The sequence below is a fragment of the Elgaria multicarinata genome, chromosome 11 (assembly GCF_023053635.1).
Source record: "Elgaria multicarinata webbii isolate HBS135686 ecotype San Diego chromosome 11, rElgMul1.1.pri, whole genome shotgun sequence".
In the NCBI taxonomy this organism is placed as follows: domain Eukaryota; kingdom Metazoa; phylum Chordata; class Lepidosauria; order Squamata; family Anguidae; genus Elgaria; species Elgaria multicarinata.
This window is the reverse complement of record NC_086181.1, coordinates 24,554,466-24,571,613: the sequence shown is the minus strand read 5'-3', so window position 1 is coordinate 24,571,613 and position 17,148 is coordinate 24,554,466. Positions and strand designations below refer to the sequence as shown.

Sequence of the window (17,148 nt, the reverse complement as noted above, 5' to 3'; positions counted from 1 at the left end):
ATGGATGATGATAGTGGAGAACTTTTTGTCAAGAACATCCTGCGAATCCTTAATCAGAGAGGTATATGTCCCGCCTTTACAGCAAAAATTGCCAAAATGGTGTTTTTTGATGACTTCTTAAATGTGCAAGCAAACTGGAATAAAACATTTGTGGATCTTATAGAAAAGAAAGCCAATGTTATTGTAGTCCATGGGGAAACTAAGACCATGTTATGTTTGAGAATGTTGTTGCGTGGAGGAGAAAATGATTCGGATAAAGTGTTCGGTAAAGTATGGATTATGGTGGCCCAGTTGGATTTTGCTGCTTTGGCCATTCATAAAGATTGGGATATAGAAACCTTCCATGGTGCCTTAGCCTTCACAACCCACTCACATGAGGTGCCAGGATTCCAATATTTCCTTCAGAATTTAAGGCCTCATTTAGACCATGGAGATGGCTTCATCCAAACATTCTGGGAGCAAGCATTTGGCTGTTCATTTGCAAATTCTGGTTCTAATGAGGAAGATGTAAAATCATGCACCGGGGAAGAGAAGTTGGAGAGCGTTCCTGGGCCTTTCTTTGAAATGAGCATGACTGGCCATAGCTACATGATCTATAATACTGCACATATTTTGGCAAATTCTGTACATGCCATGCACTCATCCAAATCCATGTTCAAAGTAATGGCAGCCAGAAAGAGGCTGGAGCATAATTATATGCATCCGTGGCAGGTAACAGCTCTTAAAAGATTCTTGTCAAATGCAATGGGCAGTATGAGATCACAAGAACTTTGTGACTCTCGAGCAAGTGTACTTCAAGCCCAATTTATATCTCCCAAAACACTCAGCCTCTGCTGAGAACACAACGCCATTCAGTGTCTTTGATTTCAGAATGCTAATGTGTTTGAATGCATAAATGCTGGTTGGTGTCCCCACTTGGCAACCCCAATAAAACTGGCATTTCTGGTTCCAGGCTGCTAATGAGGGCATAAAAACAGCAAAGTTCTTCAGGTTGCTAGGAGGGTGGAGGAAGTTAAAGCCTCCTCCACCTGGCAGTGACCCCATAGGAGCTGACATTGCTTCAAAAAGAGCAATGCCTGTTGGAGTCACTGTACAACTTGAGAAGGCATCCCTTCTGCATCAGCTGTCAATGCCATAGAATGTTAGTGTGCACCTTGAATTTTATATGAGTCCACATTAAGCCAGTGAAATTTCTCTTACATCAAGTTTAGCATTCAGTACCCTTGCCTCTAGTGCAACTTTTTTCCTGTGTCATATTTCCCTTCTCTACTTCTATAGGTTTTAGAACCCAAACAAACAAATTATAAAAGCCATTTTCATAACAGCTTCTTTTACAGAATAAATCTGATCTAGGGCAAAACAATCTCAGCCCATCAGCATTTTTAAAGCCATCAAAACATGCCAACATGGGATTCTTTCTTCATTTCTTTTCCCTATTTCTGTGCATCTAGAATAACTGGTTTTCCCAAAACGTGTTATTTCTTTTGTCTTTCCATTTAGCTCCATCATATTCTGAGGAACTTCTCATTTAACAACAGCGCTGGTGAGACAGTGTTTTTGAATGAGAATGGGGAGTTTACAACATGGTTTGATATTATAAATGTGATTACTTTCCCCAATAACTCCTTTGCCAGAGTGAAAGTTGGAAGGATGAATCCTTGGACTCTTTCAGGCAAAGATTTCAGCATTGATGAGGATGCCATTATATGGCCCAGAAGCTTTAACCAGGTGAGACAACCTTTAGCTTCCATAAGATATCAGTATGATGGGAGGAATGGGCCCCTTCTTTGCAAGGCTATTACAGTCTTTATACTGGGAAATTTATCTTGGTACATTTACAGCACAACCCTATACATGTTTACCTGGAAGCAAATCCTATTGTGGCCAGTGCAGCTTACTCTTAAGCAAGTGTGCACATGATTGAATTCAACCAGTATGGTTTCAATGACTATGTGGCATTCACCATCAAAACCCCTTAGGAACAGCTGATGGATATCAGAGTAGTGGGACACAATATTTGGGCATGGCGCTCTTCCTTTTCTTCACTTTCAAAGGAGCTTCATATTCCTGTAGCTTTACAGGGCTCAGAACCACAATACTTGACAGAGCATCTCTCTTGGTGTGAACCTACCCATACACTATGTTCAGCATCTAAGAGCCTCCTCCAGGTGCCTGCTCTAAGGAAAGCTTGGAGGTCAGCAACAATGGAGAAGGCATCCTTGATGGTGGCTGCACAATTGTGGAATGATCTCCCCAATTGGGCCTGCCTATTGTCAATGTTATTATCTTTTCAGTGCCAGGTTAAGATTTTTCTCTTCTCTCAGGCATTTGGCAATATACAATGAACATAATCAAGACCTGCAGTGTTCTTACTGTTGATTGTTTGAAATTGTTTTAGATATAAAGTGCCTTGCAGAAGTATTCACCCCTTCCTTTGACATGGCCATATTTTGCTGTGTTACAACCTGGAATTAAAATGGAGTTAACTGGCATGTTTACCATTTGATTTATACAACATACTTATGCAACCAACAAATACCGGTTTGCTTTTATTTAACTAAATTTTGTGCCACAATAACAATATTTTGCACCTTCAAAGTGTTAAGTCTGTTGTGTAAATCAACATGCCAGTTAACTCTGTTTTCATAGAATTATAGAATAGCAGAGTTGGAAGGGGCCTACAAGGCCATCGAGTCCAACCCCCAAAAGTTGGACATCAAGTCCAAAAGTTGTATTACAACTTTTAATTCCAGTTGTAATACAACAAAATGTGGTCAAGTCTAAGTGGTATTGTGAATACTTATGCAAATTCACCTATTCCCAGGTTAATGTTACTCTCCAGACATATACTAAAATATTTTCTTGGCCCTACAAATTATTGTTTACTGTTCAGCTCTTGCTGATGAAAATATTAACAGAGAGGGACACACACAGAGAGGGACCAAATTCTCACATGCTTCAAGAAGAGCTAGAATAATGTATGTGAAAATTATATTACATGGGCTTTAAAGTGTGCATGATTGTTTGTGTCATTGTGTGAGGACTTTAAGAGAATATAATTGGTTCATCTTTGTAGTAAATGAGTATGGGAAAATGCCATTTTGGACTAAAGAGTAGGGTGTAATTATTTCAAAAACAAACATATTTTTCTTGAATAGGTGATACCCCTTTCTCTCTGCAATGATGTCTGCCATCCTGGTAATCAGAAGAAAAAGGTGGAAGGGAAGCCATTTTGCTGCTATGATTGTGCTCTGTGTCCAAAAGGGAAGATTTCTCAACAAGCAGGTAAAACTATATGGTGTGTGGAGTGATCAAAATGCTGCATATTGCAGCCTATCCAGCCAAGAATAAGATGATGTTGGTAATATGTTCCTATTTTCTGAAGTGGTCGGCAGTAGCTCTCATTGCTGTGCCATGTTTCCCATAGTCACAATCCTTCTTCATGTGCTATCCTTCTTGGAAGCACACCTGTGCATGATCAATTAGTTTAAAATAGACGTTATTGTCACTTTGTCACTATGTTGTGCCATATCTTCATCTAGATTCCATCCTAGCAATAAGACACCAGCAAGTAGTATTTGTGTAGCGAAAGCCATTACAATGAACAAAACACATTAAAAACCAAACCAAACTAAGAGCAAGATATACATCAGTTTCAGGTTAGGGTTAAAACCTAAAACCTAACAGGACAATTCAACTTCTCACAGATCCTTCTTGGAAGCATACCTGTGCATAAACATTTAGTTTATGATAGGAGTTATTATCACTTTGTCAATATGTTGCTCCATATCTTCTTCTAGATTTCATCCGAGCAATCAGAAACCAAAGATTGTTGCCATTAAAACTAGGCCATCAATATGCTTTCACAGACCTAAGAACACCATTCATTGGCACCCAAACGTCCCAAAACAGTGATGGAACTCAATATGAGGAGTCGAGGACAAACCTATCCATTACTAGCAATTCACCAGGCATATTTCCAGCTTTTTTTTTTTTAAGCTTTCAAATGCACTTGGTTATACCTGGGATATGTCCCCCCCCAGGATCCCCCCTCCTGGCCTGATGGGCACAGCGCTGAGCGCTGTGCCCAGTCCGTGGCTTTCTCGGCTACTCACGAGTAAGCGAGCAGCCGCAAAAAGCCACGGAAGTCGCTAGACGTTCCGCAGCAGTGGCCTCAGGCCGGGGCTGCGGAAAAGGCGCACCATAAGCGACTTCGCTTATGGCGCGTTAAGGGAGGCTTTAGTGCGGCCTGGGGCCAGATTCCCCTGTGCGTCATGTGGACGCACAGCAGGGAAACCGGCTCTCAAAGCGCACTAAGGCCTCGTCTAGCAAGGCCCTCAGTCTACCCAAGTAAGGGTGAACTACTTCATCATGAGGTGACTCTCTGATTATTCTGATCAGTCATTTGCATCAACATGGATGCAGAGATCTGTGGATTGAGGGGAAATGTTGTTTATTTATTTCATTTTTATACTGCCCATCAGCCGAAGCTCTCTGGGCAGTACACAATGTGTTGTTGTTGTTGTTGTTGTTGTTGTAAGCAGGTGGGCTTCCAGTTCACCTCACTCATACTTCCCTGCACAGGTTTGATATCACTGTGTAACCTACCAGATATAGCAGAAAATGAGGGAATGAGTCTCCCTAATGCTGGTACTGATGTCAGATGAAAGATTAGCACTGTTCACTTCTCCTGAGAATGTGGCTTTAACACACACACACACACACACACACACACACACACACACACTATTGTTTGTAGAAGACAGAACAATGGCTGCAACTGCAAAAGGTTGCCTTGGTTCAGCTCTGAAATACACATTTTCTTTCCTCAGACATGGATTCATGTGCTACATGCCAAGAAGATCATTATCCAAATGTGGAACAAAATTGGTGTGTTCCTAAGGTAGTAACCTTTTTGTCTTATGCAGACCACTTGGGGATGAGCTTAGGCATTTCCACACTTGCCTTTTCTTTGATCTCATCCCTGGTGCTAGGAGTCTTTATAATGCATCACAACACTCCTATTGTCAAAGCCAATAACCGGAACCTCACCTACACTCTCCTCATCTCCCTCGAGCTGTGCTTCCCTTGTGCTTTGTTGTTCATTGGCCGACCAGAGAAGGCGATGTGTCTCCTCCAACAAATTGCATTTGGCATGGTCTTCTCACTGGCTGTGTCTTGTGTGTTAGCAAAAACCATCACTGTGGTTCTGGCTTTCATGGCCACCAAGCCTGGAAGCAGCATGAGGAAGTGGATGGGGAAAACAGTGGCCAACTCCATTATTGTTTTGTGCTCACTTGTTCAAGCAAGCATTTCAGCTGTGTGGTTGGCTACCTCTCCCCCTTTCCCAGACAGTGACATGAACTCAGTGGCTGAAGAAATTGTACTGAAATGTAATGAGGGATCCGTAACTATGTTTTATTTTGTCCTTGGCTATATGGGCTTGCTGGCTTTTGTCAGCTTCATTGTGGCTTTCCAGGCCAGGAAGTTACCTGACTCTTTTAATGAAGCTAAGTTCATCACTTTCAGCATGCTGGTGTTTTGTAGTGTTTGGTTATCCTTTGTTCCAAGCTACCTGAGCAGCAAGGGGAGATACATGGTAGCTGTGGAGATCTTTTCTATATTAGCCTCCAGTGCTGGGCTGCTGTGTTTCATCTTCTTCCCTAAATGTTATGTTATTGTGCTGAGGCCTGAGCTGAACAAAAGAGAGCAGCTATTAAAGAGAAAAAAATGAATACACATTATTTTTCAATTATACTGTTCCCAACATTTACTGGTTTCTTTGGACAGTTTGCAAATATTACTCAATTTACAGAACAGTGTTGCAAAATGTCTTCTACTTATACATTCTGTAATATGGCATAAGGGAGAAAGAAGGTACCTGTGGAGATGCTTGTGGAGGGTGACCATATGAAAAGGAGGACAGGGCTCCTGTATCTTTAACAGTTGCATAGAAAAGGGAATTTCAGCAGGTGTCATTTGTATGCATGTCACACCTGGTGAAATGTCCACTTCATCACAACAGTTAAAGCTGCAGGAGCTATACTGCAGCTATACTGTGACCAGATTTAAAAGAGGGCAGGGCCCCTGCAGCTTTAACTGTTGTGATGAAGAGGAAATTTCACCAGGTTCTCCATATACAAATAACACCTGCTGAAATTCCCTTTTCAGTACAACTGTTAAAGATACAGGAGCCCTGTCCTCCTTTTCATATGGTCACCCTATGCCTGTGAAATCAATATCTCTTCCCTAAATAAATAAATAAATAAATACTCTTTCTCAACATGAACTAGAAACTTCTTTCCATATTTTGGCACTTTGTTTTACCTGTTATAATTCTTTTTACTGCTTTTAAATTATATATTGTTTTAACTTGGTTCATGGTTTAATTTGTTTTTAGCTGTGTATATTTATTGTTTTATACTGTATGCTTTTATCTGTACACTGCCCTGAGATCCTAATGATATAGGGTGGGATACAAATGTTTTAAATAAACAATAAATAAATAAATAAATAAATAAATATTTTCCTTTTGCCCCTTATTGAGCATCACTTGCTGGAGTCTGCCCCATTCCCTTGACAGTTTCTCTTTCTGACTATTGTATCTGAAGACAAATACACATTTCTGCGCAAAACTTTTTTTAAATCAATCAATCAATAAGTAAATCTCAAAGTGTAGAATAAACCAAATTTAAGAATGGAAAATTTCTCAAATTGTGAGATGAACTGAAACATAGCTTTGATGAGAAACTGAAAGAAACCACAATTAGCAGATTATGCCACCCTTACTCAGCACACATTCTGTGTCACAACTGTTGGCAATGTGGCACTTACAGGTGCAACAGGATCCACCATGACCCCTTTCTCATTACTCACCATTTCCTTCCTCACCACTAAACCCTTAATATCTTGTTGCCACCATTTCCTACCTCCACGGCATGGAGATAACAAATAACAATAATGGAAGTGGCTGGGAGAGAGAAGTGGGTGAAGCAGTGACAAAAGGAAGCAAGTGGGCAGCTAGAGCAGAAGCGGCCACCTTGTCAGGAGGAAAAGGAAGAAGTGAATGGGTGTGCAAGCAAAAAGCTGGAAGCCATAGCTCAGTGTGGTTGTTGTGGCCACAAAAAGGAAATTGTGAGTAGGTGGGAGGAGGGGGAGGAGGAAAGGAGTTCAACAGCAGTGAGGAAGGAAATCGTGTGGTGGGCAAGGGGAGGAAGTGAATGTGAGTGCAGTGGCAGTGGTAGTGGGGGAAAGGAAATGGCATATGGGGAGGAGGAAGTGAGCCCGATGGCAAGGAGAAAGAAGAAGAAAGAAGAAATCCTAAGCAGGGAGGATAAGAAGGTAGTGTGTGGCCGATAAAAGAGGATCAAAGAATCCATGGACTAGTTGGAGAGAAGAGATACTACCCCAAAATGGCAAGTACACCCCTAGGCTTGGGGGGAGGGGATGACAAATACACCCATGGGCCCAAAAAGGATTCATACTCCACTATATATTCTCATAATCTGAGCTTCATCACACCTACCCATTTCCCTCGAATTATCCCATAGCATATGAAAGTGGTCGTTGTTGTTAGCTCCATCACATCAACATTATACTTCCTATTTCTGGCCTGAAGCCTGGGGTGCAGTTGAAGCTGCTGCCTGGACCGCGATGAACCCAGGTTAGTCCCCCTTCCCCACTTACCTGGCTCTGCTGCCGTCGCCGCACAGACTGCGGCAGCAGCAGACGGGGGAACCAGGTAAGCTTCCCCTTCCCACTTACCTGGATCCAGAGCTTCAGACTGTTCTGAATCGCTTCAGACCGTTCCGAACCGCTTTGAGCCTATCTGGACCTCCCCCAATCTGTTCCGGAACCAGGCTTTGGAGGTCCGGATCGGCCCACTCCGCTTCAGATCCAGAGATCCGTAATGGAGCGGAGCACACCCCTAGTAAAGAGAAAGAAAGCAATCTTTATTTATCGGAGAAGGGAAGGATAACAGGCTGAATGCAAAAATGCCAACAGAGAAGGGGAGACGGAGAGAAAATCCTATAGCTAGGCAGCAAAAATCATTTGTAAGAAAGAATTTCCTCCTTAAAATTATGCCTTCCCCACACACAATATAAGGGCTGTCTGTCAAAGTGAACACCAAGTAGCATCAGGTACCTCAGTTACTCCCAAAGAATCCCCTAATTTATAGCAAGGTACCTCAGAGTATTTTTAAATATTGGGTATGTTTCCTCAATTTGCCATAGTTTGCTGAAATTCATATTTCACAAGTCTTCCCCGTGATGTGAACCAACCCTTAGGAAATCCAAAGGCCTTTTACAACTACTTTCTCAAGCCCTTGAAGTACTCTTTCATATGACAACATTCCTTTCATCAATAATGTATCTGGGCAAGTGACTACATCCCAAAAGCCTAGCAAGGAATCAGCCACAGACCCAGTGAACCAGCACTCTTTCCTGAGATTATGAATGCACTAATTCCAGTGGTGGTAATGATTAGGGATGTGCTCCGCTCCGATTAGGAGCGTAGAAGCAGTAGCGGATTGGCCTGCTCCGCCTTACCCAGAGGCGGAGTAGGAGCGGACCGCGGACCCCCTAGAAGCAAGGCGAAGAGAAGCGACCATTTTTCGGAGCTCCGAGTTCAGTCGGAGCGCTCCGGTCGCCATCTTGAAAACATTTCGCCATAGGATTGCATTGCGGCAAATAATCGCGCATAACTACGTTGTTTTTGAAGCTATCGTTCTGGAAATTCTTGTGCACAGAGAGTCGTGGATGGGGGTCATTTTGAGACCACTCTCACCTCTCTGCGTGCTGTGGTTCACGTGCAATATTTTTTTAAAAATCGGGTCAACCGCGGGGCTCAAACTGCGTTTCGGCTTTTCGCCCATAGGATTGCATTGAGGGAAAGAATCGGGGATAACTGGGGGGGGGTTTAAGCTATCGTTCTGAAAATTCTTGTGCACAGAGAGTCGTGGATGGGGGTCATTTTGAGACCACTCTCAACTTTCTGCATCGTACGGGTCGCGGGCTAGAAGTTTTTTAAAAATAGGGTCAACCGCGGGGCTCCGTTTCGGCTTTTCGCCCATAGGATTGCATTGAGGGAAAGAATCGGGGATAACTGGGGGGGGGTTTAAGCTATCGTTCTGAAAATTCTTGTGCACAGAGAGTCGTGGATGGGGGTCATTTTGAGACCACTCTCAACTTTCTGCATCGTACGGGTCGCGGGCTAGAAGTTTTTTAAAAATAGGGTCAACCGCGGGGCTCCGTTTCGGCTTTTCGCCCATAGGATTGCATTGAGGGAAAGAATCGGGGATAACTGGGGGGGGGTTTAAGCTATCGTTCTGAAAATTCTTGTGCACAGAGAGTCGTGGATGGGGGTCATTTTGAGACCACTCTCAACTTTCTGCGTGCTGTGGTTCACGTGCAATATTTTTTTAAAAATCGGGGTTTGGGTTTTTTTTTTTTATTATTATTATTTTTTTGGAAGCGATGACAGGCACATTCAACTCCCAATCCTGATGAGAATTCATCTCCTCAGAAAGCATCCTCCTCCAATCCCAGCGTTGGAGGGGGGACTAAGGCAGACCCACCCTGAGAACTTTCTGTTTTGTGTCTCTTTGTGGGTTGGCGTTCGTGGAGGGAACACTTACTTAGCTAGTGCTCCTGCTTTGGAGATAGATTAATTTAATATAGGTTTAGTTTGGCGCGTGTGTGTGTTTGTTTGCTTCTTTCTGACTTGTAGCTTAGTTTGCCCTGTGTTTTCCCCTTACTTTGATTTAATATAAACTTTATTTTTGAATTTTGGAGTGTGTGGTTGGGTTGGTTGCCCCCCCCCTTCCCTGTATTAAAGCCTGACTGTTCTGCTTTTGTGAAAGCTTTCTTTTGAAAGCATACACACACTTTTTGTCCCATTTCCCTACATTTATATTCTTAAACATATTTTATTATATTCTTTCACATAGTCCATTAGTATATATTCTCATACATATTATATTAGTATTCATATTTTGTTCTTCTTATAGTAGTGGTTGGTTCTTTTTCCCCCTCCCCTCTCTTAAATCCTGATTGTGTTTCCTTCTATCTTCTATATACCAAATATACCAAAAAAATTGGATTCTCTTTTTCTTCTCTGTGTAACTTCGACGGAGTGGGCTGCTTTTGTCAAGTTCAACAGGCAGCCACAGATTGAGCATTTGGGGGAAAGCATACGCACACCATTTCCCTATTCTTAAACATATTATTATTATATTCTTTGACATAGTCTTAGTAGTCTATTAGTATACATTCTCATACATATTAGTAGTAGTATTCATATTTTGTTCTTCTTATAGTAGTGGTTGTCCCATTTCTTGTCCCATTTCCCTACATTTATTAGTAATATTCTAAAACATATTATTATATTCTTGTAGATATTCTTAGTAGTATATTCTCATACATATTAGTAGTAGTATATTTTATTGTTCTTGTCCCATTTCCCTACATTTAAACATATTATATTCTTCTTATACATATTCTTAGTAGTACCTTATACATAGTATTAGTAGTATTAATATTTTGTTAGTCATCATGAAAAGAGAAAGCAGGCGTGCTGAAAGCAGCAAGGCTCAGTCTGCCAGCAGGGCTTCCTCTCCTCCTGTGAAACTCAAACGGGCAACTCCTTGGCTGACTGCTCCAAAACAGAAGCAGGACAAGCAGCAGGCAGAGCCACTCTCTTCTGCAACTTGTGCCCGGCGTTCTCTTTTTGAGGGTGGGAATGGGAAAAGTGCCCGTTTGCAAGAGGCACGTGGCAGCAGTGCCATTAGAGGAGGAGGAGTATCCCCAACTCCTTCATTCTCCTTTCAGCCCACGAGCCCGCTGATGGACCTAGACGAGGTCCTCAGCACAGTGGAGGGGGGGGAGGAGGAGGAGGCGGTGGGCCTCCAGGATGTGGGGGCTGAGGAGGAGCAGCAGCAGGCCGAGGCTCTCTCCCCAGTCTCATCCCACACCCCTGTTTCTGTGGCAACACCAGAGAGCTCAGGCGGGCAATTGGTGGTGTCACCACAGAAACGAAAGACAAGCATCGTGTGGGACCACTTTGAGTTGGGAGCGGATCCCCGCTTTGCTGTCTGTCGCCACTGCAAACTCAGCCTAAGCAGGGGTTCATCGACAGGGCATTATGGAACCAGCAGCATGAAGATGCATCTTCATAGGCAGCACCAGGCGATCTTGCTGGGGAAAGAGGCGGGCAAGGCGACTGGTTCCAGGGGAAAGCCGAAGGCTGCTGCTGGCACTGCCACTCTAAGCTCTCCATCTCCCATCCCCACAAGGGTTAGGCAGGCAACCCTGCAGGACATGGGGTGGGGGAAGTATTGACCCACAAGATGGCGTTTTCCAATGCCCACCCAGGGTGCTACTGTGTTGGGGCATCTGCCGGGACTGACTCCTCCCCAATACTAGATCTATGACATGTCACTCTGCCTGCCCCTCTGCTAGCCTGTCCTCCTCGGTGACCGACTCGCTGGGATGGTTTGCGTTTGCAATGCGTGACTAACTGCAATGCTGGCTTAGAAACCAGCCATCACTTCCTTGTGCCCCCAGAAATGCCCGCAGCCTGCCTGCCTGCCTGCCCGCCTCCCCCGGGGTGCTGCTGTGGTGGGGCATCTGCCAGGACTGACTCCTCGCCTACTCTGCCTGCCTCTCTGCCCGCCTGGTGCCTGGTTTGCTCCCAATCGTCCTCCTCTGTGCCCCTCAAGGCGTAACTGCTGGCTTAGAAAGAAACAACCAGCCATCTTTGCCTCACTTTGCGCCCACTTATGGGTTGGTTTGCTATGCGTTAGTGCTCAAGCCATCCTTGCGGCACTACAATGCATGCTGCCTGCCTGCTTTCCATTGATGGTGCTATATAAATAAATAATAATAATAATAATAATTCTCCCCTTCCCGCCTTGCAGCGATGGTGTATGTGTCTTGCTTTGACTAAGGGGAGAAGTCCTTCCTGCGCTCACTTAGACTTTATCAAATTCAATAATCCCTTTTTCAAATGTGCCAGAAGATTTAGGGTTATCTCGTGGCATGTTGGGATTGCCTTGGAACTGGCCCCATTGAGCTGTCTGCAATTGCAACTTTAAATCCCTGACATACTGGAGTGTTCAAATTTCAAAAGTTCCCCTAACATCAGGGGATGATGGGATTGCCTTGAAACTTGGTGTCCATGGGGACACATGGGTAAGCTGTCATGGGACCAAAGGATAGGTTTCTAACGTGCAAATTGACGTAGTTGTAGAATGGGACTTGATTTGGGGTGAGTTAAAAAGTTTAAGCCGCGCCAAAAATCAGGGGATGATGGGATTTGCTTGCAACTTGGCGTGCATGTGGACACATGGATAAGCTCTCCTGGTGCCGAGTTTGAGGTTTCTAACATGCAAATTGACGGAGCTATCCCAAGGGGTGTGAATGGGGTGCCCGATTTTCATAAATTCCCCAAAAATCAGGGGATGATGGGATTGCCTTGAAACTTGGCGTGCATGTGGACACGTGGATAAGCTATCATGGTGCTGAGTTTGAGGTTTCTAACGTGCAAATTGACGTAGTTGTAGAATGGGACAATTTGGGGTGAGTTAAGCCATGCCAAAAATCAGGGGATGATGGGATTTGCTTGCAACTTGGCGTGCATGTGGACACATGGATAAGCTCTCCTGGTGCCGAGTTTGAGGTTTCTAACATGCAAATTGACGGAGCTATCCCAAGGGGTGTGAATGGGGTGCCCGATTTTCATAAATTCCCCAAAAATCAGGGGATGATGGGATTGCCTTGAAACTTGGCGTGCATGTGGACACGTGGATAAGCTATCATGGTGCTGAGTTTGAGGTTTCTAACGTGCAAATTGACGGAGCTATCTAAAGGGGTGTGAATTAGGGTTATGGGAGGTGCGTTAGAGGGTAGAGCCGCGCCAAAAATCAGGGGATGATGGGATTTGCTTGCAACTTGGCGTGCATGTGGACACATGGATAAGCTGCCCTGGTGCCGAGTTTGAGGTTTGTAACATGCAAATTGACGGAGCTATCCCAAGGGGTGTGAATGGGGTGCCCGATTTTCAAAAATTCGCCAAAAATCAGGGGATGATGGGATTGCCTTGAAACTTGGCGTGTGTGTGTATACGCCCATGAGGTGTCATGGTGCCAAACGTGAGGTTTCTAACTTCAACGGAAAAAAAGTTGTTTACTTTTTTAGCTTTCAATGCAAGCCTATGGGGGGGCAAAAACGGAGCTCCGGATCCGATCCGGAGCTCCGGGCGGAGCGGAGCGGAAGTGGGCGGAGCGGGGGCGGGGCGGAGCGACCCGCTCCGAAAAATGGCGGATCTGCAAGTGAAGCGGAGCGGGGGGTCCGTGCACACCCCTAGTAATGATGAAGATGGCTACCAGCTCATCAGGAGGACTTCCTTTCTCTGAGTTGTTATGGATTTGTGTACACTATTACAAATACTGGATAGTGGATGACTCAGCCATAAATGCCTCTGAAATAGAGAACTTTGGCCATTGGATGGGATAGAAATGAAATGAATGAATGAATGAATGAATGAATGAATGAATAATGGAATGAGTTGGAACTCAGTTCATCACTTTCAGCATGCTGGTGTTTTGTAGTGTTTGGTTATCCTTTGTTCCAACCTACCTGAGCAGCAAGGGGAGATACATGACAGCTGTGGAGATCTTTTCTATTTTAGCCTCCAGTGCTGGGCTGCTGTGTTTCATCTTCTTCCCTAAATGCTACATTATTTTGCTGAGGCCAGAACTGAACAAAAGAAATCAGCTAATCAAGAGAACATAAGAGCATAAGAAATGCCAGGCTGGATCAGACTAAGGGTCCATCTGGCCCAGCACTCTGTTCACACAGTGGCCAGCCAGCCATCAGCCAGGGACCAACACACCGGACATGGTGCAACAGCACCCTCTCACCCATGTTCCCCAGTGTTTAAAAAAGTGTTTAAAAACTTATTATTCAATTACATATTTTCTAGTTTTCGCTAAGTCATGTGGAGGAAGTGAGAGATAATGTTCTTATCAACAAACTATAGTTGAAAAATTATGGTCCATATGGCACACCATTTATACCTTATAATGGGTATTATTTAGATAGAAAGAAATTGTTTAATTCCTACAAGATATTTCCCCCACACCTGAGTTGGCATATTGTGGCCTATATCTTTAGACAACAAAAATTTAGATGATTCTTGCCTTGTTTTCAAATTTAATACAATGTGGCCATCAAGATTAGTTATTCACAGAAATTTGTGGGTCCTTTACATGATGTCACCCTCGAGGGCCTGTCTCATACTTTGTGACCAACTCCACAGCTTTATTTCTCATGGTAATAATGAGTTATTTAAAAATAGCAATTTGAAGATCAATGTAATGATGGACTTGCAGTATAACCACAGCACCACCTAGTGGCAGTATAATAAACACATAGAACTTGCAGATAAAGGAAATCCCCATGGGGAAGGGGGGAGTGCATTTAAAGGGAAGATCTTAATGCCTCAAAGAATCTGAAAGCTGAAGCCCCAGTAAAGTTGCAGGATAAAAAGCTGGTTTGGAGAAGCCCCTAGTCTCTTGAGAATATACATGTCCCAGAGTTCATGAGTTGATCATGGTATTTTCTGTGTTCTTGAAATCAACAAGGCAGTCAACTGACAGTGGGATAGGGAAGAAGCATGAGCAACCAGAAACCAGATTCCTGAGCCATTTCCATTTCAAAAATTTACAGGGTTAAAAAGATATCTGAGCAACTAAGTTTCCCTTAATTTAAAAGTGTATCATAGATTTTTGCCCAGAAAATTTTGTGATATATATATATATATATATATATATATATATATATATATATATCAAGTTTCCAGACATTTTTTTAGAGTAATGATAACTTTCCTGTAAAATTCTTAGTAGTTTATATTAAAATGAATGTGTCACAATATTTCTTGATTGGAATAAAGATGTATTTAAAGAAAAAAAGTAAGTACCTCTATGTAATTTCTTACCCATATAAATAATGGGTATTTATATGGCTACCAGGAGGAGGGCCTTCTCTGCTGTGGCACCCCAGCTGTGGAATGAGCTCCCTAAGGAGGTTCGCTTGGCACCTACATTATATGCTTTTAGACGCCAGGTGAAGACCTTTTTATTCTCCCAACATTTTAACAATCTATAAATTTTAAATAACATGGTTTTAAATTTGTAATTTTGCATTGCTGCTGTTTTTATCTGGTTGAGCTTTTATATTGTATTTTATATTATGGTTTTATACTGTTGTTTTATACTTTGAATGGTTTTAATTTTTGTGAACCGCCCAGAGAGCTCCGGCTATTGGGCGGTATAGAAATGTAATAAATAAATAAATAAAGTATTGTTTCTGATTAATCGTTATGTATCTCACTGTCTTTTTCATTGAGCTTCTCATTTTCAGTTTCAGGTTTGCCAGATAAAAGTGCAGCAGGTGGAAATGACCATATGAAAAGGAGGACAGGGCCCCTGTATGTTTGACAGTTGTATTGAAAAGGGAATTTCAGCAGGTATTACGAAAAGAGAATTTGAAGGTTGCAGGTTTGCATATGGAACTGTTAAAGGTAAAAGGAAGGAAGCTGGGTTTCATAAGGAGGGAAAAGATCCCGGAATTGCTCAAGGGGTCCAGGACATTGAAGGAACCTTGATATGATAATGGCAGCAGTCTACTTGGCATGGCCCCATTCCTGCTTATGCGTTGAGTTCCACCACTTTTCATCATTTCTGAAAAGGGCTCTAGTGTACAGTATTTCCCTCAATATTGTTTATTAAACCTGTTATTAGAAGATCTTCACAGATCTTCATTGGGGATTCCTAAAGTAGATGTGGGGCTCCATAGCCTTGTGGTTCTTCTAAACTCATCACTCTATCTGTGATATCAAGATATTACTCTGGCTAGTTCAAGGTATGTTTCTCAAATTGGCCTTTATGATATAGGAACAACTTTTTTGTCCTTAACAATCCAAGGGTGTTAGCTAGGTCATCCCACTGATGACCTAGCTAGGTCATCCAGCTAGGTCATCCCACTGATGGAATGGCTTCTGACATTAGAACAAGGAGGAAAGCATTTCCCACCTCCACTCCCTCACAGCTCTGTGGCACCCTGGTAATCCGCTTTGGGGTGTTGGACACTCCCCCGAGCCTTTTCATTCTAGTTTCTGTCCATCCTAAGGAACTGAACCAGTCTTAGTAGATTAGGTGGAGAATGAAAAAAAAAAAGAGTTTTCTCCCAGCTTCTATTTTGGGGTCGAAGCGTTCAGCGATGTTCTCACTATGGGCCAGAATAAGCCCATGAGTTCCTTCTCCCTCATTAAGAGCGGGGGAGAGGGGAGATGAGACATAACAAATATGTGTTCTTCAACTATTCTTCTGCACATGGTAAAACACTACAACATTCTCGAGGGAGACGACTTTGAGAACTCACTATTATCTCAAATTACTAGGATGAATACTTCATCATGACAATCCCATATGAATTTTCTATGGCCACTTTCACAATCAATAATAGAGCTTGAAAGTTATATGTCATATCTGTCTGCTGTTGAAAATAGAAATAATGGACTGTAGCCAAGCAGAGCTGCATCAGTCTGATCTTTCAGATTATCAGAGGAATCTTTTGACATTGAAGGAAAGCTATTTTGGCTGATAACTAAGGATAATAAAAGGTTTAGTTCACTCTGCATTTTTAGGTGAGCCAATTTAATGTCCTGGACTAATATGTGTATTGGAATATTGTTATTCTTTGCATTGTGCACTTCTCTGATTTTGCAATGCAGTTATTGGTTTAAAACATATATAAACATGCATAGAGGGGAAATGCATGCAAAGATGTGTATATTCAGGAAAATTGATGCAAATAAATTTCTGTTTTAGGAAAAGTGCATACAAAAATGCATAGTTTAGGAAGGAACTGTTCAATTTATTTATTTATTCCTCTGGATTATTTTTTTAAATTGCAGCGATCAAGAAACAGGGTGGACGATACTTATAACAGAACATACACAGACCTGACACAGTGCATAAATAGACTAGTCCCTATTGGTGTGTCCATCTGTATTGGGGACTGATAGTGGTTTAGACAGAGACTGGACATCTTGTGTTAAATTGACCTATGTTATGGAACGGTT

At 42.8% G+C, this 17,148-nt stretch overlaps 1 protein-coding gene across 1 annotated transcript; it reads left to right on the top strand.

Annotated features, from left to right (window-relative positions):
• On the top strand, window positions 1–5,734 carry LOC134405526 (vomeronasal type-2 receptor 26-like). Its single transcript, XM_063136772.1, has 4 exons — window positions 1–711; window positions 1,501–1,728; window positions 3,159–3,285; window positions 4,929–5,734. The coding sequence occupies exons 1-4, from the start codon at window positions 1–3 to the stop codon at window positions 5,732–5,734; spliced, it is 1,872 nt and encodes a 623-aa protein (XP_062992842.1).
• Window positions 5,735–17,148: the final 11,414 nt, after the last annotated feature.

What these genes read in the sequence shown, in the direction of transcription:
- LOC134405526 (XM_063136772.1), top strand. Translation starts at nt 1, where the DNA reads ATGGATGATGATAGTGGAGAACTTTTTGTCAAGAACATCCTGCGAATC. An exon ending in ATTATATGCATCCGTGGCAG is followed by an intron (nt 712 to 1,500) that starts GTAACAGCTCTT and finishes CTTTCCATTTAG; the next exon opens with CTCCATCATATTCTGAGGAA. An exon ending in GGCCCAGAAGCTTTAACCAG is followed by an intron (nt 1,729 to 3,158) that starts GTGAGACAACCT and finishes TTTCTTGAATAG; the next exon opens with GTGATACCCCTTTCTCTCTG.